This window comes from Zootoca vivipara, chromosome 15, assembly GCF_965207765.1.
Source record: "Zootoca vivipara chromosome 15, rZooViv2.hap1.1, whole genome shotgun sequence".
Classification (NCBI taxonomy): domain Eukaryota; kingdom Metazoa; phylum Chordata; class Lepidosauria; order Squamata; family Lacertidae; genus Zootoca; species Zootoca vivipara.
In genome coordinates, this window is record NC_142598.1 from 7895280 (window position 1) to 7917907 (window position 22628).

The window sequence follows — 22628 nt, forward strand, 5'->3', positions numbered from 1 at the left end:
CTGTATGGGCAAAGTGGCTGCCTTATTACCCCAGCACTGGTATTTACAGCAGCAGCAGAAGGCAGGGTGAGGCAGCAGTACTCATCAGACCTCGTCACTCGCATTGCTGCTGGATACTGGGGCAGAGAAGGGAAAGGCAAGATGGCAGTGAGGTCAGTGTAGTGCAAACCCACCAACAGGAGCACAGGATTGCACCACACTTACCACATCACAGCAGCAACACAGGCAACCAGAAGTCAGGTGAAGTGAGAAATCAGGTGAAGTGAGAAATCACTTCACCTGTCTGTCTGCTACTGGGTATTTATGGCTTCAAGTCTTGCCTCTGAGCTGTCAAGTTTCCAAGAATCTACTGGTGAAAACTGTAAGGTCTGGGATAAATCTACCTTCCTCAATTTCTCTATCCTCAATTAAATGTGAAAAACAATCCTAATATTATTTTGAGTTGCACAGTTTGGCAACCTGTTGGCTATGTACATCTGAAGCTGACTTATTTTGAATCAGACCACTAGTCACCTATAGCCCAGGACTATCTACTCTGAGCGACAGCAGCTCTCTAATACCACTACGTTTTTCATAGTTGTATACTTAAGTCCATACTCTTTCTTCCGGTATGCTATGAAAGTAGTGTGAGTAAAATGTCAATACTCATTCACCATTTGCTCCTTAGAAGCATGACCCAGGAGAAGCTGTAAGCATTCCTAGTATAATTTGTTTAGCCCTGTACAGGGTTGATGCCTAAAACCATGATGAAGGCTGCTGGGAATCTGACCAAGTTTTTTTAGTCCTAGTTCCAAACAAGTATCCCTTCTTGACTTTTCTCCCCTTTGAAAATGTGCTGGTAGCTAGACGTTTCCTTCATGCCAATGGAGTCAAGAGAGACAGGATCATGTCATCCACAGCGCAGTTCTCTGCTTAAGCTACATTCCAAAGGTTCCAATATACTTGGTCACTCCTTTTGGAACAAGCCAAACTTGGAAACGACCTGGCTGTTTTTAGATTCAGAGAGTCACAGCGAAGAACAACTGGGCCTGATCCCAATCAGAATTGTGTACTCAAGTCTCTCACTGGCAGACATGGTCATTATATTTGAAGGGCAAACTCTCGGCAAGTTGCTTGCTTCAGAGGCTCTGCTGACTCTTGCTTTTCACATTAAACCATGTTCTCCTTTTCATAAAGCAAGCAACTATTCCTATCCACAGAACTCCACAAACAGGAGGGGGAACAGGAAGTACTCTCTGGCCTGCAGCTGATGGTAGCATTATACAAGAGGAGAGGGGAAACAATCCAGCACTGACTGTTGAACGTGACTTGGCAGCAGAGTTACCACATCTATGTCACTTGTTGGATTCACCTCTTGAAATGCAGCCATCTCTGAGAAGGAACACAGATGTCTGAATGCAGACAACATCCCTATTTCTTTAGGGCTCAAGAAGAAACCAGGGGCATTGCATCCCATTTCGCTGCTGGAGGTGAAATGGGAAATGCCCCCCAGCCCTGCTGCTGTACCCCACCACCTCCACCACTTGCATTGGTGCCAATTTCACAGAATTTCACAGAAACAACATGAACCGTGGCGGTGACACAGGACTACTTTTTCTAGTTATGCTAAAAAGTGCCATTAATGTCCTCAAACTTGAAATTAAACTGAAATGTTTAGTCTTGCTGTATATGACACACATGTTCAAAGGGGCTCAAAAGGGTCTCTGTCCAAAGCAGGGAATGACTTTATTCTAGACAGAGAGCTTTTCGGAAATGTTTTTGGCATAATCCACTTGGGGGGGGGGGGAATCACACAAACTCCAATTGAATGAACAGGAGCTGTGCAAGATCACAGGCAACCAATACAGTTGGCACTGCTGCTGACAGAGGATTGTTTCGAGGGCCTAGGCCAGGCAGAGGCAAACTAGGCCCTCCAGCTGTTTTTGGCCTACAACTCCCATGATCCCTAGCTAACAGGACCAGTGATCAGGGATGATGGGAATTGTAGTCCCAAAACATCTGGAGGGCCGAGTTTGCCTATGCCTATGCCTGGCCTAGGTTCTATGTGGATTTTTAGCTGGTTGACTGACTGAAGCCAAAGAGTGCTCACCAATGGTTTCTCATCATTCCAGGGGGAAAGTGACAATTGGGGTGCCACAGGATGCTGTCCTGGGCCTGTTGTTGTTCAGTATCTTTATAAATAACTTGGATGAAGGCATAGAAGGGATGCTCACCAAATTTGCAAATGACACCACACTAGGATTTTTCTGTTGCCTCAGAGAGTGTTTTTGTTGACTAAATCCAAGCAAAATAGCTCAAAACTTTGAAACAGAAAAGCTTGCCAAATATTTATTTGCAACTGACATCCATTTACCGTGTTTCTCATATTATAAGACATGTCTTATATTTATTTTTTCCTCAAAAAACACACTATGGCTTATTTTCAAGGGATGTCTTATTTTTTTCCTCCTCCGCCTGCCGTGGCCGGCATTGCTGCTGTGCCTATCACTATGTCTTATTTTCGGGGAATGGCTTATATTCCTTGAATGCTTAAAAATCCTGCTATGGCTTATTTTATGGGTATGTCTTAAAATATGAGAAACAGGGTATTGTTATTAATGAACTCATCAAAGAGAAAATAAAGCACTAGAAAAATTTCTGCATCACATCACTGACTTATTTGGAAGCAAATATCACTGAAAGCAAGCAGGTTTACTGTCAAGTGGGAGTGCTTAAAATTGGGCTGAAAGTGAAACAGAAAAATTTTGATTTTAGGGAAGGCTCTCTTACAAAAACTGGAACTCCTCAGCTGTGGAACTAGTGACCTTCCAAGGCAGAATGGCACCCCTATTGATAGGGTTGCCAACTGATTAAAAAGTATGAACTGCTCTTGTGCCAACAGTGGCTTGTTGTACACATATCTGCAGGTTAAGTTTCCCAAGGCATGTAGATAAGCATTATCACCACCTAATGCCTACATCTCCAGCTGTTGTTAAAGATACAGTTGAAAAGCTGGTAACATTCCCTAGGGACAAGAGAAAGCTTAGGAATGAAAAAGGCTGTCACTGTGTCCTCCCTGCATTCTTAGTAGCTTGTCTTGTTTTTGGGATACTGTACAACATTTCATTATCACCATTATCATATGCTTTCTCATGTAGAAAATTTTAAATTCCTGCATTGAAACGTATACAGATATTATAGGCCAGGAGCCAAGGCAAACGTACATCACTGGAAAATGGAGACAGAAAGTTAAAATCCATCCTCAGCTTCCCTGAACTAGTGCCAAAATAAGCACATTTTTCCAGGCACAATGAGTCTTTATCCATATTTGCCTGAATTGTCTCAGTTTTGTTGGCAGGATGCTGTCTGAAAGTATTTCAGAGTCTAAAAATTGGTCTAAAGAGTACAGTTGCTGTATACTAAAACTTACCTCCTTCCCAATACAATAACTAAATAGTACAGTATTTTAAATTGCACCAGTAAACTGGGCAACAGTGCATCATGCCATATAGTCAGATGATTACAATTATCAGATTCTTTAATGTATCAGCACACTGTCTTAGGCCTCCAAAATTTTGCCTTCACCACTTAATGGAAGGAAGGAATCAATTAGCAGCTAAACTTAAAGCTGTGTGCTATAGCTATCTTGGCTGTAGCTTCCGCGTGACAGCCCTGCCCACATGGCACAAATTCCATCTGTTCTGTGATGCAGCCACGTGTTTGGATAGAGCTACAACCTGGGCTGTCATATAACTGACTAGCTGTAATTTCTGTCCCTGCAGCAGCTGCTATGAGCAAGTAACAATGTGCTTTTCAGCTGCTTGTTTTCGGCTACTGGTTTTTTAGTTAAACTCAAGATAAGAGTGTTTTGATGGCATATAATTAATACATTTTGGGACAAAGGGGGGATGGAACAATTTTCATATATACCCAAGTTACATCATCTAGTAAATCTAATGTACCAACATATCCTTTAGCATGTAAACAACTGAGCTACAGGCCTAACTGGCCTGTAACAGGAAGAACCATAACTTGTGTCAAAGTCCAATATTATAATCCAGTCCAAAAAAAAGGATCAGGAAAAGTAGATACAGCAGCTTCAGCTCCTCCCACCCTGAACAGCCCATTAGTTGCTCTTCAGGGGGTACAGGTCAAATGCCCAAGGAGGACAACTACATGTTTATTAATTATTTTTACATTTCTGCTCTGCTTTCTCATATAAACACCACAAGGTAGCCAAAAGGTTCACTATTTTAAGTAGCCTCTGGGTGCTGAGAATATATCAGTTCCAAGCATTCCATAAACCTGGATGGGAACAAGCGCTATGCTGATGCACTTCCTTGTCCCTTCTGACACAACACTTCAGTTAGTTACCAATTGCATCTGAATCAGGAAATTATGGTTTGCTCTTGCCCTCCCAACCAGGACTACGAACCATGTTTTGACCAAGCCAGGTAGAAATTTGTTAAAAGTGCTCGTTCGAAATAGCAAGAACTCAGTTTATTGTGAACCAGTACAAATAAGACCATTAACGCCTACCTGCACTCACTTCGGTTCTCAAAATCTTTCTCATACTATCTATGATCCCTTAATGGGAGATGCCATCGATTGAACCTAAGAACTTCTGCACAAAGAAAGCAGGTTGCACTGATACAGCCTTCCATCCCTTTAATATGTGTCAAATATAAGTAACTGACTCATAATTGGGGAGGCCACTGGTACATCTCTAGGTCAGTACTAACCATCGCCTAACTGCAGCTCTCTAAGGCCTCAGGCAGCCAATATTTAAATTACAGATTGAATCCTGAACCTTCAGAATCCAAAGTACATGCTTTATCTACTAACCTAGGTGCTCTTCCCATAAAAATATCACTTATGGAGTCACTATGACATCATTCCTTCCAAAACACCATAAAGGGACCAATGTTTTGCTTTAAATCATTGTAAAGGTAAAGGGACCCCTGACCATTAGGTCCAGTCATGACCGACTCTGGGGTTGCGGCGCTCATCTCGCATTATTGGCCGAGGGAGCCAGCGTACAGCATCCAGGTCATGTGGCCAGCATGACAAAGCCGCTTCTGGAGAACCAGAGCAGCACTCTGAATTCTGTGCTGTTACTACTACCCATTGATGTTTAACCACGAAGGGAGGCAGTGATTTTTTAAAAAATTCATTTATTACTGCTGTGCGACGTCACAATCATTTTTAACCAAACAGGGGGGAAACTACTCCACTTGACGTCACTGCGACGTCACGACGCGTCCGTGAGTCACTGTTTTTCTCTCCGTGTCTATGAGGGAGCAGTCGACGCCCGCCTCCCCGTAAACTCGATTGGCTAATCTCAGGGCCTCAGCCGGCGCCTATTGGTCAGCCCGCCCACCAATCACTGCGGAGCGCCGAAGCCCCGCCTGTCAGGGCCTGGGCCCTTTCCCGACAAGCCCTGCTTGGAGTGGCCGCTGCCGCGGGGGCCAAAGCCTGGAGAAAAGCCGCCGCTCACTCGCTTCACCCTCCTCGGCTGCCTCGGGGAGTCAAGCGGGAGCCGCAGGCCCCGCCATTTTGCAGCGGTGGGGGGGAAGGAGGGGAAACGGACTCGGACCCACCTGGACCGTCCCGGCCCCGCGAGGCCGCGTCCCCTCAGGGGGAGGGCGGGGACGGAGTCGCGGCTGTCGTGCCCTTTCTCGATTTTGGCGGGAATCGCGCTGAGGAAGAGAGGGTGGGCGGTTGTTGTTGTTGTTGCTGGGTTTCCTGGTCGCCACGACTACGGTGGCTATGGCGCCCTCCGTGTTCCCTCACCGGGGCAACTGTTGCTACCCACCTCGGCGAGGGGAGGGGAAGGGAGGGGGAAATGGGCGGCGCCCGGCGCCGATTGGACGGTGTCGAAGGCTCATTGGGCTGTGTTGCTGTCAGTCACTCTTTGGCGCTTCCTCCTCTCCGTTGGTTCTAAAGCCGCGCCCCTCACCGGATACTTCACCCTTTTATTGGCCAGTCAGGCATTCCGCAACACGGATTTGATTAGAGGCCTGCCTGTCTAGTGGAAAGGGCGAGCCTAATGGGCGGCTGTAACAAATTGGGAGTTGGCAACTTCCTACTGGCCGAAGGCCTTGTCAGTAAACTGTCGCGTCCGTTAACACTATGACACCTTAGACAGGTTGGGACGCATGCGCAACTTGCGGCATGCTGGGAATTGTAGTTCATAATTGACAGGAGAGCCTGGTTTAAAGGCAAGTAGGTGGCGCACGTGCTCGTCGCTTCACTGTGTTGCGCACGACCTGTGTCAGAAGCAGCTCTGCAATATGGATATGCCTGCGATAGTAAGTGTGTGTTACCTTACCATAAAACAGAAAGGACCGTTTGCTCCAGCTCAATGGAAACATAGATTAAAATATTGTTGGAGCAAAAAATATTAACTTCACGTACACGCCCATGGCGGTGTGATGTGGAGGTGGCAGATAAAGGTAAAGGACCCAGTGTGCGGCAACTGAAAAAGGCAAACTCCAAGCTAGCGATTGTTAAGGAAAGAAACTGAAAAATAAAACTCTCAGTATCATAATGCCATTTAGAGTACTGTACTGTGTACAGTCCTGGTCTCCTCACCTCAGAAAGGATATTTTGTAATTGGAAAAGATTCAGAAAAGTGCCACCGCAATGATCAAGGGATGGAACAACTCCCCTATGAAGAAAGGTTGCAGAGTTTGGCACTTTTTAGTTTAGAGAAAAGGCAAGTTAGAGGCAGTGTGATAGGGTTGCCATATTTCGAAAAGTGAAAATCTGGACACAAATGTTGGAGGAAGTGTTTTCCCTCTCTCATACCCCTAATGGAAAGTGAGAATGCTTAGAGATGAAATTGTAAGTGAGCACAATATGGGATACAGCACAATGTCTGTATATAATGACATAAATTATAGGCCGATGTTTATGCACATGTGTGCACAAACAGTTGTACTTTATAGAATCTCTAAGGATCAGTCACAGGGTTTTGTTTTTTTTTATCTTCAAACTTAGCACTAAGGGTAAAATGCAACATCTCTTCCCACCCCAGCTTTGGAGTGAGGTGGGGGTGGCAATGTTGCCTTTTACAGTGGTACCACTGGATACGTGCCTGATCCGTTCCGGGGTGCCATTCGCACCCGAAAAGTACATATCCAGAGCGGCAATAGAGCGCTTCTGCGCACATGCAAAGTGCGCAGAATGTTTCTGCGCATGCGCGCGCGGCGAAACCCAGAAGTTAACACTTCCAGGTCCGCCGAGTACTTAACATGAAAGTACGCAACCCACAGCGTATGCAACCCGAGGTATGACTATACTCTTAAAGAGCAGGCAGTGGGTTGATCTCAGTGCTGTGGTGCTTAGGGCTAAGATCATTCTGCCTGCTGTTTGGAGAGGAATTGTAAAGATAAAGCAAAATGCTATGTCTCCCAATTGGATTGGGAGATGAAGTTGCATGGCTGACAATTCAGTTCCTGGGGCCTAAGCAATCCAAATTTCAGTTTATGCACTTGATAGGACAGTTACTGGTAGATCTCTGGGTGATTTGCAGTAGATCCCAGTTGTTTAGTAACTGTCATTAAATACCCTGGCCATCATTTTGCATGAAACTATTCCACGCTTGATCTGGAAGCTGCAGTCATTACAGATTGCAGCAGCATGATTGTTGACAGAAGTGAGGCATTGTCAGCATATAACACCCGTGCTCAGAGATCTGCACTGGTTTGCTCCTGGGTCAACATCAAGGAGTTATAGTTAGCATATAAAGCCCTTGACAACTTGGAACCAGTTTACCCACGAGATTGACTTACCCCACATGTGCCCATTCGACTGGTTTGATAGCACTACTACAAATTAGTACTACAAATGCCACACAATACCTGTTCCATATTTGTCAGAACTTTAGTGTGACGGCACTTTGGAACTCCCTGCCCATTGAGGTGCCTTCAATGTCCTCTTCGGTGTCTGCTAAAAACATTCTTGGAAAGGAGGTGATTTTAATTTGTTTTAGTAATTTAACTTTTGTATGTTTTAAAGTTGAGTCATAACTTTTCTAGATTCTACTGTTTTATTTTTTTGTAAGCTGCTTTGAAGTCATTGTTTTATAGTCAGCAAATTTATGAAATAAATTTTTAAAAAATGAATTTGGAGTTTCAAGTGCAGAGAGGATCTATATACAGTATGGGACAGAGATCAAAATTGCACCAGTTAATTGCAGCTGCAAGTCTATTTTTTAAATCTCAGAAGCGTGTTTTGGGACATCATAGCAGGGTTTTAGCTTTGTTTCCTACCACCTATTGTTTCCCCACCCCCACCCCAACCCACGCTTCCGTTTTTCCTGTACATGCATAGACTCCCTCCTCTCACATCTGGTGGGTGGGTTGTTCTCTGGGGTGGGCTCAGATGTGGGTGTGTTTAAAGGTCATGTACCACAAAGTGGTAGGATAGAAACTTGAGACTTCCGTTTAGGTTAACAAAATGAACGAAAAGAGCTGAAAAATAATGTCCCTAACCTGAAGTGAGCAAGAGGGAGCATGTGTATACAGGCAACTCCCCATTTGCACAGGGATTGCGCTCCAGGTAATTGCGTGCATGGGTGAAATTGCACATAATTGAAAAATCCTGCAAACACCCTATTCCCGCCCCTTTTTGCTCCCTCTCCCAACCAAGTAGGAACTCCAAAAATGTCTCTTGGAGAAGTTAAAAGAGTACTTGGGAAAGAGACTCCCTGAAAGAATAAAGATCAAGGATGTATGATTCCTCAGTACTGGAGTCAAAGCTGTTATGTTGGACTGGAGGAAGACTATGATGAACTTTTATCAATAATAGTATTCAGAGAACCTCTTTTAAACTTTTTGTGTAGAAGGACAACGAACTTGAGATGCCCAGAATTGAGTATTGGAAAAAAAGATTGTCTAGCAGAAGGAGGAACTGTTGGACACCATCCTGGAGCGAACATTTCAAATATTTTGAAGAAATATTGTATATACAACTGACAAACTGATAGTTGGAAGTCCTTTTTATTTGTATTTCCCCCCCCTTTCCCTTGTCTATTTTTCTTTTATTTTCTCATTCCTTTATTATTATTCCATTTTTGTTGTTATTTCTTTTCCTTTTCTGCTCTGCTCTTGCTTCTGTTTTGATTTATTTTCTGTTGCTGCTGCTGCTGCTGTCCTCTACTTTGTGTTAAGGAGGGAATTGCATGCAGATGAAGGTGATGGATGGCTGGAGAAGGACCCTGTGTGAGAGGATGAGAAGGGGAGATCTCCTAGGGTGGGAGGCCATGGGAAGAAAGGAAAACTCTCAGGTGAGAGCCGGGAGAGCTCACCTTTTCTGTCTTGAACAAATGTTAAGATATACCTATGAGAGGACTTTTCATCTTCCTTTCAATTTTTGTCTAGTTTCTTTTTTATTGTATTATGAAAAGTCTTAATAAAATTTCATTAAAGAACAATGTCTCTCGCTTGCCGAGGTGTTAGTGTGTGTGTGTGGAATTGCTCCTTTGTTTGAAATGTTGCATTTATCATGCAGCCGAGGGCAAACTCGCCATTCAGCCTTGGGGCAAAGTTTATCTCAGTCACAGAAGGCTCGGATGGTGGCATTTGCCAGCGGCCGGGAGGCGGTGGATTTCTTATCGCAGGGCAGAGAAGTAAGGTCTCTTATCTTCAGCAGGCCGAAAGGACAGTATTCTGGGAGATAAGGAAAGTTCAATGATGCTCTGGCTGCCAGCGCAGCATGAAAAGAAGTCTTACGCAGCAGGGAGTTGTGGTGGCTCTGCGGACTTCTCAGCTATGCGAGGGCAGCATAGGGGGAGGCGAGGAGATCTCACCCGGATGTACAATCCAACTAGAGGTCCCTTGTTTGCAGAGGGTGGTCCTCTATTTTAAAGTGCTGTCGGAGGACGTTCCCCTATCTAGGACAATATCATCTACAAAGCAACTGGCAATAGCTCTCCAAGGTTTCAGGAAGTGAATCTTTCCCAGGTCTTCTTGGGGAATCTGCATGCAAAGCAAGTGTTCTACTATGGAACTTGGCCCTCCCCTTTAATGTGGGATTATAAAGGTAAAGGGACCCCTGACCATTAGGTCCAGTCGTGACCGACTCTGGGGTTGCGCGCTCATCTCGCATTATTGGCCGAGGGAGCCGGCGTATAGCTTCCAGGTCATGTGGCCAGCATGACAAAGCCGCTTCTGGCAAACCAGAGCAGCACATGGAAACGTCGTTTACCTTCCCGCTGTAGCGGTTCCTATTTATCTACTTGCATTTTGACGTGCTTTCGAACTGCTAGGTTGGCAGGAGCTGGGACCGAGCAACGGGAGCTCACCCTGTCGCAGGGATTCAAACCGCCAACCTTCTGATCAGCAAGCCCTAGGCTCAGTGGTTTAACCCACAGCGCCACCTGGGTCCCTTAATGTGGGATTATATTAAGGATTATTGCCTATAAATGTAAGGAAACAGTTGCACAAGGGTCCGAATGGACCACAGTACCAATGCCTCTGGGGTCTCTCAAGGAGGTATTCATAACACGGGGACAAAGTTCAAGCATGTGAATCCCCACCTCCACATCCTTGGTTCAGACCAAGGACGAGGTTTACCCAGGGCTTTTTTTTCAGCCAGAACCCGACATGCACACCATTGCCATTACTGTATAAGAGAACAAAAGAGGTGTTCGTGGAAGTGTTTTCTAGGAAAATAACGCCGAGTTTACCTACTTGTTTACCTACTTATTTCTGCCAAACATAGAGTTAAACTGTTTATTTGTCTGGTCTACCAGGTAGACCCTTTAAACATGAAATACAGTGGTACCTTGGGTTACAAACACCTCGGGTTACAAACACTTTGGGTTACAGGCTCCGCTAACCCGGAAGTAGTACCTCGGGTTAAGGGCTGGTAGAATTTTTATTCCAGGTCAATGTTAGCTGTCCCTGTACTGAAGAACCAGAGATTCTCGGTGGAAATTATGATCTAGGCCAGGGGTTGTCGACCTGGTCCCTACCGCCCACTAGTGGGCATTTCAATATTCTAGGTGGGCGGTAGGGGTTCTACGGCAGAAGCTGAACCCCCCTTCCATCAAGCACTGGTGGGTGGTAAGAAAATTTTACCATCAAGAAAGATAAATTAGTGGGCAGTAGATATAAAAAGGTTGACTACCCCTGATCTACAGGGACCCAGGTGGCGCTGTGGTTAAACCACTGAGCCTAGGGCTTGCTGATCAGAAGGTCGGTGGTTCGAATTCCTGTGACGGGGTGAGCTCCCGTTGCTCGGTCCCAGCTCCTGCCAACCTAGCAGTTTGAAAGCAGGTCAAAATGCAAGTAGATAAATAGGAACCGCTACAGCGGGAAGGTAAACGGCGTTTCCATGTGCTGCTCTGGTTTGCCAGAAGCGGCTTTGTCATGCTGGCCACATGACCAGGAAGCTGTACGCCGGCTCCCTCGGCCAATAATGCGAGATGAGCGCACAACCCCAGAGTCGGTCACGACTGGACCTAATGGTCAGGGGTCCCTTTACCTTTACCTTTACCCCTGATCTACACCCATATTGAACTGAACTTTCTACTCACCTGCTTCTCTAAGAAGGTGTTGTAGCGGCAATGGGAGAGTCGAATGAAGCTGCTGGAATTTCAGAGAGCTGCTCTTTTGTCAGCATCCCCAGTGGTTATGACATTTTTGTTGTTCCATTTTTCCTTTGCTGGCAAAAAATTTCCTTTACATGTGCAGAATTTTACATTGCTAAGCAGAAAGAGATTAAACTTTAAGCTGTTGCTTTCACAAAGTAATAAGAATAGATTTAAACTGTTATCTTCTATCATTGACTTGCTCCAAATTACGCACCGTTGAGAGAGAAAAATTAGAAGCACCAACATGAGAGATCATCAAAGCCCTTCAAAAGCAATCATCATAATTTGTATAGCTTTTAATGGTTCATAATATCTTTGCAACAGACACTACTTCTTGTAGCAGTAGCTTAATGTTGCTCATTATAAAATGATGAAGCCAACCCAAATAACCATATCATTTCATTTTAAAATTGCTTTTGTGTGTGTGTGTGTGTGTGTGTGTGTGTGTGTGTGCGAGAGAGAGAGAGAGAGAGAGAGAGAGAATTATATCTAGAAATAGAGCGGAATTCAATTTTATCTTGATTTTGATTCACACTTCTTGAATCTCTGTGTAAAATGAAGCAGAGCTATCCTTTGAAATTTGCACTTTCCCAAAAGTTGTGATGCAATTCTCCAACCAATGTATACAAAAATGCATATATTAGGGGAAACTATGCATAAAATACTTATATTTGTGAAATTTACAGACAATAATTAGGGGAACTTTGCACTAAAAAGATTTTGAATTTTAATGAGATTTTTATTTTTTTAAATCACAGATTGCGGTGAAAATGTGGCGAACTAAATTTTACTGAAAAAATGAGAGAAACTGATATTGACAGATAAATCCATCCTTGCTTGTATCCAGCTATGTGGCTACTGTGAGTATTATTAATGTTGGATACAACCCTCTGTTTCAAAATTCTGGATGTTCTGCTCTTCCATATCCTGGGTATGCTGGATCCTTATTACTGAATATTTTTTATTATATTATTTTACTGGTTTCTGTCTTGTAACACTTGTTTTTTCTACTGTCTTACTAGGCAGGGTAAAACAAAGTTGCTGCATGCATAAAACAAGGTGCAATTGCACAAGGGGACTTCCCCCCTTTTCTCTGCACCCCCTAAATCTGCTCTGGAGGGCTAGGGAAACCCCAAAGGAGGTTTAGGGGGCATGTGGTTTGTGGGTGAAGGAAGAAGAGTTGAGAACGTCCCAACAGGCAAGCAGACCTCATTTAGCTCTATGTTGGATTCCACCCATTGCTTTTTATGCTGTACTTTTTGTATGCTGCTTGGAGATTTTAAAATATTAAGCAGATGAGAAATCTTTTAAAATAAATTATCCCGCAGTCTTTAAAGTTTCAGCTGTGAGTGTATATGACGGCTTTTAAATGTTTACAGTGTGGTTCTATTTTTAATAGCTTCATTTTAGCTATTTGAAGTTTGCCACGCTGGACCAGCGCCGGAGCAAGCCGATCGGGCGCCTGGGGCTGCGCACGTCCCCTGTACCCAGGGGTGGAGCCAACCACCCACCGGGGGAGGGGGCCAGCCACCCACTGGGTGGGGCAAACCGGGGTAGGACGCTCTGTGGGGCCTCCGAGGAGTCAGCTTGCCTCCTCCCACTTAGCCACCCTACAGCTGAGGGGGAGGCGGCGGGCAGACCGTTTGGGGCAGCACGGAGCCCGTGGGCACTCAAGCCACCACGTCACTCCCAGGAGAGATGTGTGGCTCGGGCGTGCTGCAGGCCTCGCGGTGAGTGCCGCCCGGCATTTTGTCACCCCCCTCAGTGGTGACACCCGGGGGGGCCGCCCCCACCACACACCCCTTCCTCCGCCCCTGCACTGGACTTCATTGCGAGGAAGGCTAGGACAGAAATGTAAAGTATTAAAGATTGGGTTGTTGTATCCAATCAAGTCCTACTTGGAGTAAACCCAGTGAAATGAGTAGACATGACTTATTCCTTTACAGTGGTACCTCTGTTTACGAACACAATTGGTTCCGGAGGTCTGTTCATAAACTGAAGCGTTCATAAACTGAAGCGAACTTTCCCATTGAAAGTAATGGAAAGTGGATTAATCCGTTCCAGACGGGTCCGCGGAGTACTCAGCCTGAAGTGTACTTAACCCGAAGCGAACTTTCCCATTGAAAGTAATGGAAAGTGGATTAATCTGTTCCAGACAGGTCCGCGGAGTACTCAGCCTGAAGCGTACTTAACCCGAAGCATGGGTGTAATTGGTTCCGGAAGTCTGTTAATAAACTGAAGTGTTCATAAACTGAAGTGAACTTTCCTATTGAAAGTAATGGAAAGTGAATTAATCCGTTCCAGATGGGTCCGCGGCGTTCGTAAACCGAGGTGTTCATAAACCGAGGTGTTCATAAACCGAGGTTCCACTGTAATTTTAATTGGTCTGCTCTGAGCAGGACTTAGTTAGCTACAACCCAATAATGCTAATATACAATCTGGTATCAACTACAACAAAAAGTAAGTCGAGCCCTGCCCGATCACCTAGTCTAGCATTCTGTTCCCACAGTGCTAACCAGATACCCAAAGTCCAAAATTTGCTATGCAGATTAAAAACCTGGGAAGAGTTGTGTACAACACTTGTAACTCATTGGATAAAACATAGTTATGAATGCAACAGGCAGACAGGGGAGATGCACCAGGAAGATGCAATGGGAAACTTAGATGGCTTTGTGGCCTGATCCAAGAGGACTGTTCTTAGTATCTGAGCATGTTCAGGTAGTAAAAGCATGAAAAATCCTGGGGGAGTCCCCCTCCTAAAGATCCTTTTATCCATTCTGATTTATTTAGAGTTGAACTGGCTACAGAAGTAGTGTGCTCTCCAGATGTTGGACTCCAGGTTCCACCGGCCCCAGCCAGCATGGCTGACGGTCAGGGATGATGAGAGTTGTAGTCCAACAGAAGAGAGCCCTAGAGATCTAAGGGTCTGGCTAGCTTTTCGTCAAGAGAGATGCTCCCAAAGATATAGGAGTCCTGAGTTGTAAAAAGCTTTCTAAGTCAAAACCAGCACTTTGAACTGAGCTCAGATGCATACAGGCAACTCCCATATATTGAACAGAATTGGTGTTATGTGATCTGTAAACCTTGAACCTGACAGACAGCCATGTTTAGTACTAACTGAAGCTTTTGGTCCATTTTCAAAGGCAGCCCACATAAACTACATTGCAAGTAGCCCAGTCTTGAAAAGCATAGATTACGGTAGCCAAGTTATCCCTGCCCAGATAGTGTCGTTGTTGCGCCACCAGCTAAACTGGTAGAAGGCACTCCATGCCAACTGTGCCTCGAGTTACAGCAGTGGATCCAGTTTATTATCCCTCATCCAGTCCATTATTATGACCAAGCACTGATTCAGCATTTCTACTGCACCACCTAGAGAAGATGGAAAGGAGAAATAGCACTGGGTGCTGTCGGCATGCCGATGACAATGCCCTCAAGAACTCTGTATGACTCCATTCAGTGGTTTCACATAGACATTCAACCACTTGTTTCACGGACCACATTGGACCAAAAACAAAAGCCAGTGAACTATATCCCAAACATGTTTATTCGGCTCACTTAAGGGTGATTTAAAACTTTGTACCATAATAACATTAAGTCAGTCTGCATGAACCTTGTCAAGACTTGGCTAATGCGTTGCCAAAAGTTAGCAATGTAAGAGCTTAAGAACCAGCTTCCTGGATCAGGCCCCAAAGGCTCATGTGGCCCATCACCCCCTTCTCATAGTGCCCAGCCAGGTGCCGCTGGGAAGCCTGCAAACACGGCAGAAGCAGAACAGCACCCTCCCCTTTGGCAGCATTTAGAGGCTACATTCCCACAGGGAAAGCAGAACACAGCCAACATGGGTAGGAGCCGTGGTGGACCGTATGAACAAACAACATCTCAAAGCCCATGCTGTGGCCAAATTCAGATTTCTTTACAAATACATGTAACTTATTTTTGTTTCATTATCATTGCCTCTCGTCCCCTGATCCAGACGTTCTACTATTTCTGTATGGTTTCGACAAAGTTTCTTTGTGTTGTTACGATTTATTTGCCTTTTTTACGAATTACCCGACCCATCATACCCGTAGGAAGATCGTGATTACTTCTTTCCCCTGACTCCTCTTGTTTGGCCTCCCCAGCTATTTGTTTCCTGCAAATTCTCCTGTATCTGTATCCATGTTTTAAAATACACAAAAGTTAAAACAGTAAACCGAGGGAGTGGGGGGGGGGGAGAGAGAGAGAGACAGACCCGTGCAGTGTGAATAAGTTATTTCTGTCCTGAATCTTCCAACTTTCAACTTCATGGGATGGTCTTGAGTTCAAGCATTATTGGGGGGGGACGATGACGACAACAACACCTTCTCCACTTCCTCTGCACCATGCAGTGCCTCCGTCAATGTGCAGCTCCAAAAGGCCAGGTAAACACTGAACACAATTCCACACTTACCATGCCGATAACACATAAAAGGTTATCTCTGACTAGCTAGCGTTGTCTATAGCAGTCCTCCCCCCCCCCTGAAAAAAACCCGTGCCCAGCGTCCAATAAAGGTCTACATCCCTCCCTGATGATAATTGGGTAGATAACCTTGAAGGACACCCTCCCTCACCCATGATGGTATAAAGAGGGGCAAGGCACATTGAGAGCAGGCAGGCAGATAGGAATTGCACAACCCCCAGCATCTCTCGACTGTCCTGCCCGAGTCCAGCCATGCCCAAGATCTTCCTGGCTCTGGTACTCGGGGTGCTGCTGTCTGAGTTGAGGCTGCCAAGTGAGGCCAGGACACCACCTTACGGTGTCAAACTGTGTGGCAGGGAGTTCATCCGCGCAGTCATCTTCACTTGTGGAGGATCTCGCTGGAGACGGGCAGGTGGGTGCTTGGAGAGCTGGGGACTGTTGACGGGGGGAGGAGGAGGAGGAGGAACGAGGCCTCGTCTAGCCAGGACCAGTCTTAACATTGGGCAAGAGTGACGCAGCTGGTTTTCAGAGGTCCAGCAAATCGTTAGTCATTTGATTTTATTGTTATAGTTTTTCAAAGGGACACGGGTGGCGTTGTGGTCTAAACCACGGAGCCCCTTGGGCTTGCTGATCAGAAGGTCGGCGGTTCGAATCCCCATGACAGGGTGAGCTCCCGTTGCTCTGTCCCAGCTCCTGCCAACCTAGCAGTTCGAAAGCACACCAGTGCAAGTAGATAAATAGGTACCGCTGTGGCGGGAAGGTAAACGGCATTTCCGTGCACTCTGGTTTCCCTTTGTGCCAGAAGCGGTTTAGTCATGCTGGCCACATGACTCAGAAAGCTGCCTGCAGACAAACACCAGCTCCCTCAGCCTGAAAGTGAGATGAGCGCCACACCCCATAGTCGCCTTTGACTGGACATAACCATCCAGGGGTCCTTTACCTTTACCTTTTTTGCCTTTTACTGCCAGAGAGTGAGGAAAGGGACTCGGGTGACAAAATAACTTGGCTACCATGCAGTTTGCCTGGAGGCACCATTTGTTTATTTATTTTATTGCATTCATCTCCTGCTTTTTCCTCCAATGATCTCAGTGTGGCATACGCAGCTCTCCTCAATTAATGCCCACAACACTGTGAGGTAGATCGTGAGGTAGGTTAGGCTGAGAGGCAATGACTAGCCCAAAGTAACCCCAATTAGCATCATGGCCAAGTGCGGATTTGAACCCTGGTCTCCCAGGTCCTAGTCCAATGGTCTAACCACTACACCACACTAGCCAAAGGCAGGTCCTGGTTGGGGACCCCTGGCTCAAGGCTGTGGGTGGTGATGAGCTGTGCACAGCCCTAGCACAGGTGCTACAGATGAGATTCTGATAAACTAGACTCCAGCTTTCCGTGGAATTTGCCCTTCTAATTATGCTCAGAAATGATCTTCCGTAAATTATGACATTAAATACGTGCGTGCATGAATGTCCAATACATATTTTACATTTGGCACCAGTATTTGATATCCAACGGTTTTTCAGTAGCAGTAGTACATGCTTTATATGCCCCATAAGATATCGAGCGACCGAATAATTTGGCCACAATAAGGAAATTTTGTCCATGGCATGATTATTTTCCACCTAGTCATTTTGACACCGGCATTCTATTTGCAAAATTTAACAATTCCAAAATACAGATGCGCTTTCACTTTCACAAGATTGAATATCCTGCCTTCGGCTGTATTTGAGGGTCGATTTCAAAAAATTCTACTGGAAAAACTGTTACCGTACTTTTCTGTGTATAAGACTAGGGTTGTTGTTTTTTTACTAAAAAATAGTGTTAAAAGGGGGGGTAGTCTTATACACGGGGCCAATCTCCCCCCCTTTTCTTAATTTTGAGTCCCCCAAAATAGGGGGTGTCTTATACACAGGGGTGTGTTATACACAGAAAAATATGGTATGTCCCTGTGGAAATGGCAGTATCGAGTCAGTGGCTCATGTGCTTCTGGCTTGCACTCTTTATGAAGATTTGAGGAGTGAGGTTATTACCCCTCTATTATTGTCCATGCTGGGTCGCTCAGCCATTGCCACTGTGTCCTTTCTTTTAGCACAGGCACGTCCAACAGGTAGATCGAGATCTACCGGTAGATCACTGGACGTCTGTGGTAGATCACTGGTAGACCACTGGCTCCCCCTAAAGAAGCTCAACAACTTTGACTCCCCTAAAAAACTCAACATTTTTGCCCTTCACCCCAAAGAAATGGGGCCTTCCTTCTCCCTAAAAAAAAGCCCTACAACTTTGACCTGAACCCCTAAAAAATGGGCCTTTCTCCTTCCTAAAAATTTTGACCTGAACCTCCACAAAGGGGGTAGATCTCTGCCAGTTTTTAACTCTGTGAGTAGATCACAGTCTCTTGGGAGTTGGCCACCCCTGTTTTATCAGATCAAGATGACCAGGTGACAGCAAAAACTGCAAGGTGTGGAGTGGAGTGGGGGCACTTTGAATAAGATATATTATTTGATTATTGATGTAAACCCCCCAAATGTATTTTCTCTAGTTAAGTGTTTACCTCTATCTTCAGTACATTTTATTTTATTTTATTGCTATGGCTAGTGGCTGATGCAAATGAGGATTCTTCTGATTCTGATTCTGCTTTATATGATGGCTGACTTGTATTAGCATAAAGTTTTTACTAATGTCATTCATTCATTCAGCCACTCAGAAAGCATCCTCTTGAACAGGTGAAAAAAAGAGAACAGTCAACTTTAAATCATTACTGCCAATTCATTTATTTGCTTACCATATTTATAGGCATCTTTTTTAAGATGAATGTCCCCCAAGCTCCCTTGTTGGTGGTGGCTTATTCTGAAATTTGAACTCTAGCTGAAAATTGAGAGTTACATTGCAAAGTTTGAAAATTTGCCAGAATTGGAATTTGCTGAATGTTTTGCTTCAGCTCTGCTGTCCCCAATCCATCCCTTTCTTTCATATAATATATTGGTTTGTTAACAGCGGCATTGCCAGGTCCTTAAACAACTGCAATAATTAGTAATTGATAAGGAACTCAAGAAGGGGAAATGAGGAAGTCCGAAATATTTGGATTAGAAATGGGAGAATATGATAGTGTTTTATGCCTTTTTATTTTTAATTTGGGTCTTTTTTCTTTCCTTCACATTCCTTTATACAATGAATAAGAATGATTTAAGAATAAGGTTATGAAATGTGATATAAGATGTAACTTTATGATATTTAGATGAGATTTGGAAATGGTAAGAGTGAATTATAAACAAGGATTGTAAGAAGGGGAAGTGAAGATGTTGGAAGAAGTGAGAGGGGATATACATTGTCTTTTTTGCATTTTGTATTTTTGTATCTTTTAAAAAAAAATCTTTATCTTTTGTTTTTCTTTTTCTTTTTTTCTCTACGTAAAATTCAATAAAAATTATTTAATAAAAAAAAATTAAACAACTATGGAATTTGTCCCCACAGGAGGCAGCGATGTCTCCCAACCGGGATGACATTAAAAGAAGCTTAGACAAATTCTGGAGGTTAAGGCTATCTGTGGCTACTAACCTTGATGGAAATGTTCTCAGAGGCAGCATGTTTCAAATGCCAGTTGCTGGGAATCGCAAGAGGGCAGAGTGCTGTTGCAGAGTGTGATGGAGGGCTTCCCTTAGGCATCTGGCTGACAATTGTGAGAACAGGATGGTGGACTAGGCTATCCTGATCCAGCAGGCTCTTCTTATTTTTTGGTGGGACATGGGTGGCGCTGCGGTCTAAACCATTGAGCCTGTTGGACTTGCTGTTTGGAAGGTTAGCGGTTCGAATCCCCACGACGGGGTGAGCTCCCGTTGCTCTGTCCCAGCTCCTGGCAACCTAGCAGTTTGAAAGCACACCAGTGCAAGTAGATAAATAGGTACTGCCAGTGCTTCCCCCCCCAAAAAAAATGTTTAGGGGTACTCTCATTTTGACTCAAGAAAACCAGCATTTTATAGTTCAAATCGGGGGAAATAAATACAGTAAATGGATAAAAGTACAAAGATTCACAAAATGTTTAGGGGTATGCGTACCCCTGCGTACCCCCAGAAAAAAGCAGCGCTGTGGGTTAAACCACAGAGTCTAGGGCTTGCTGATCAGAAGGTCGGCGGTTCGAATCCCTGCAACGGGGTGAGCTCCCGTTGTTCGGTCCCAGCTCCTGCCCACCTAGCAGTTCAAAAGCACATCAAAGTGCAAGTAGATAAATAGGGACCGCTCCGGCCGGAAGGTAAACGGCGTTTCCGTGCGCTGCTCTGATTCGCCAGAAGCAGCTTTGTCATGCTGGCCACATGACCCGGAAGCTGTCTGCAGACAAATGCCAGCTCCCTCGGCCTATAGAGCGAGATGAGCGCCGCAACCTCAGAGTCGGACACGACTGGACCTGATGGTCAGGGGCTCCTTTACCTTTACCTTTACTGCTGTGGCAGAAAGATAAATAGTGTTTCTGTGCACTCTGGCTTCTGTCCTGGTGTCCTGTTACACCAGAAGCAGTTTAGTCATGCTGGTCACATGACCTGGAAAGCTGTCTGTGGACAAACGGCGGCTCCCTCGGCCTGAAAGCGAGATGAGTGCCGCAACCCCATAGTCGCCTTTGACTGGACTTAACCGTCCAGGGGTCCTTTACCTTTTTTACCTCTTATGTTCTTATGACTCAAGGTACAGGTCCATACCATGACACAAATTTGCATCATATTTGCTTACAGATGCAAATTTAGGCTGACTTTCGGAAGGAAAGCTGCTAAAAGTGCAAAAAAAAAAAGAGAAGAGGGGTGAATGAGGATCAGGCCCCTCCCCCAGGTCACCGTCTAAAAAAATACCCCTGGTAGCGATGGCATGATTTTGAACGCTGATCTCTCTTTCTGTTTCCTGAGCCACATGCATTGTGCCTGCTCCTCCCAATTTCCCATATTGGCTTCTTGTTGCAGGAAATGTCGGTGCCCTCCCCGGAGGAGATTCTGCAGAAGCCTTTGCTGCAACTTCCTCATCCAATGAATGGGTCCCGATCCATGCCCCGCCGAAAGATCCGTCTGACTATTACGGGAGCTGGCATGGCCAGCAGAGCCACAGTCCCTCGGAAGAAACCTGGGGCTTTGACCGTGGAGCCCGAGATGTTATGGCGGGACTGAGCAACGCCTGCTGCAAGTGGGGCTGTAGCAAGAGTGAAATCAGCTCCCTGTGCTAAAGGGCATCGTGTGAGGTTGAGTGTGTGGGTGGGTGTTTGACAAAAAGGGAATTGAAATATTCAAATATTTGTACACTTGAAGCTCAGGCTATCAAACACAAAAATGTGCACACAGCTGGCCATAAATATCTCTATTAAAGCTCCACCGTTTTCACCAAGCTAGGAAAATGTGCCTAAGAATTATAATTCCCACCATCCTATGAGACAAGGTCTAAATCATTGAGCCTCTTGGGCTTGCCAATCAGAAGGTCGGTGGTTCGAATCCCTGCAACGGGGTCAGATCCCATTCCTCTGTCCCAGCTTCTGCCAACCTAGCAGTTCGAAAGCACACCGTTGCAAGTAGATAAATAGGTACCGCTGTGGCGGGAAGGTAAACGGCGTTTCCGTGCACTCTGGATTCTGTCACCGTGTTCCATTGCACCAGAAGCTGTTTAGTCATCCTGGCCACATGACCCAGAAAGCTGTCTGTGGACAAACACCAGCTCCCTCAGCCTGAAAGCGAGATGAGCGCTGCAACCCCATAATCGCCTTTGAGTGGACTTAACCGTCCAGGGGTCCTTTACCTTTACCTACCCCACATTGCCAGACAGCTCTCCTGTGAGTGGCTCCCAATACAATTTGAGTGGGATTTAGTGATTCTGGCAAGTCCCAAACAATTGACCAATTCCCACTCTGCCATTACTTCCCTTCTGTTGCTCCTCTCCTACAGCTGCTTTTGATAAACCTGAAGTTTGTTTTCCTACAGCCATTACTGCAATGGGAAACCAAATGTACCTGCAGCCACAGTAGAACAAGGAGCCCCCTCCCAAGTGGTGCAGAGAAATGCTCACGCGAGGAATGTGTCATGCCCTGGTCTCTTGACGGTGTGTGTGTGTGTGTGTGTGTGTGTCTGATGTGTGTGTGTCCGTCACACGTTTTATCTTACGAATGTGCAGCTGAGTTTTGATTTGAGCAAGATGGCATTGCAAGCAACAGTCTCTGCCCTGCTGCTGCTGCTGCTTCTCTGTTCATCAGTTCCTTCTGCCTGGAGAAATACAGTGTTTGTTCTCTTTAAGATTGCACATTACGTGAAAGCTGAAATAAAAAGCTGAAATGAAACAAAACAGAGAAATGAACTTTGTTGACATGGTGGGTAACAAGAAGGTCCTTCAAGGTGGATTGAAGAAGAAGAAGAAGAAGAAGAAGAAGAAGAAAGAAGAAGAAGAAGAAGAAGAAGAAGAAGATAATCCTGATGACATAAGCAGGCCTAAAATTAGAAATGCCACAGCAAGTTTGCCTAAAGTATGTTTGGTGCCATCAAAGCTAAATGGCCTCCACTAAGCCAATGGCCTCCACTACGCAGAATGGGCAGGAGGGCCCTCAAACACAGGAAGGCCAGCTTACCACCACTGTGACATATATCACAACCCAAA

The 22628-nt window shown here is 45.2% G+C and overlaps 2 protein-coding genes across 4 annotated transcripts in view; one reads left to right on the top strand and one right to left on the bottom strand.

Moving 5' to 3' along the window:
• RFX1 (regulatory factor X1) overlaps positions 1-5797 on the bottom strand; it is a 47781-nt gene extending 41984 nt beyond the window's left edge. The window contains exon 1 of the mRNA XM_035097438.3: positions 5580-5797. The gene's annotated coding sequence lies outside the window, so the exon portion shown is untranslated. The remainder of the gene's footprint in view (positions 1-5579) is intronic.
• Positions 5798-6151: 354 nt separating this feature from the next.
• Positions 6152-21384, top strand: RLN3 (relaxin 3). Of its 3 annotated transcripts, XR_004694090.3 has the most exons (3): positions 6152-6290; positions 12340-12441; positions 20960-21384. XR_004694090.3 is itself a non-coding variant. In XM_035141119.3 (2 exons), exons 1-2 carry the CDS (start codon positions 16272-16274, stop codon positions 21214-21216), a joined length of 417 nt encoding a protein of 138 aa, XP_034997010.1. In that variant the 5' UTR covers positions 16145-16271; the 3' UTR covers positions 21217-21384. The 3 variants fall into 3 exon arrangements, 1 of the variants encoding a protein (XP_034997010.1); XR_015947306.1 differs by lacking the exons at positions 6152-6290; positions 12340-12441 and adding an exon at positions 15429-15506 and having other exon boundaries at positions 20960-21099; XM_035141119.3 differs by lacking the exons at positions 6152-6290; positions 12340-12441 and adding an exon at positions 16145-16431.
• The last annotated feature ends 1244 nt before the right edge of the window (positions 21385-22628 follow it).

Excerpts from the sequence above, each read along its gene's own strand:
- RLN3 (XM_035141119.3), top strand. The coding sequence starts at position 16,272 with ATGCCCAAGATCTTCCTGGCTCTGGTACTCGGGGTGCTGCTGTCTGAG. Across the intron at positions 16,432-20,959 it reads ATCTCGCTGGAGACGGGCAG|GAAATGTCGGTGCCCTCCCC; the intron begins GTGGGTGCTTGG and ends TTCTTGTTGCAG.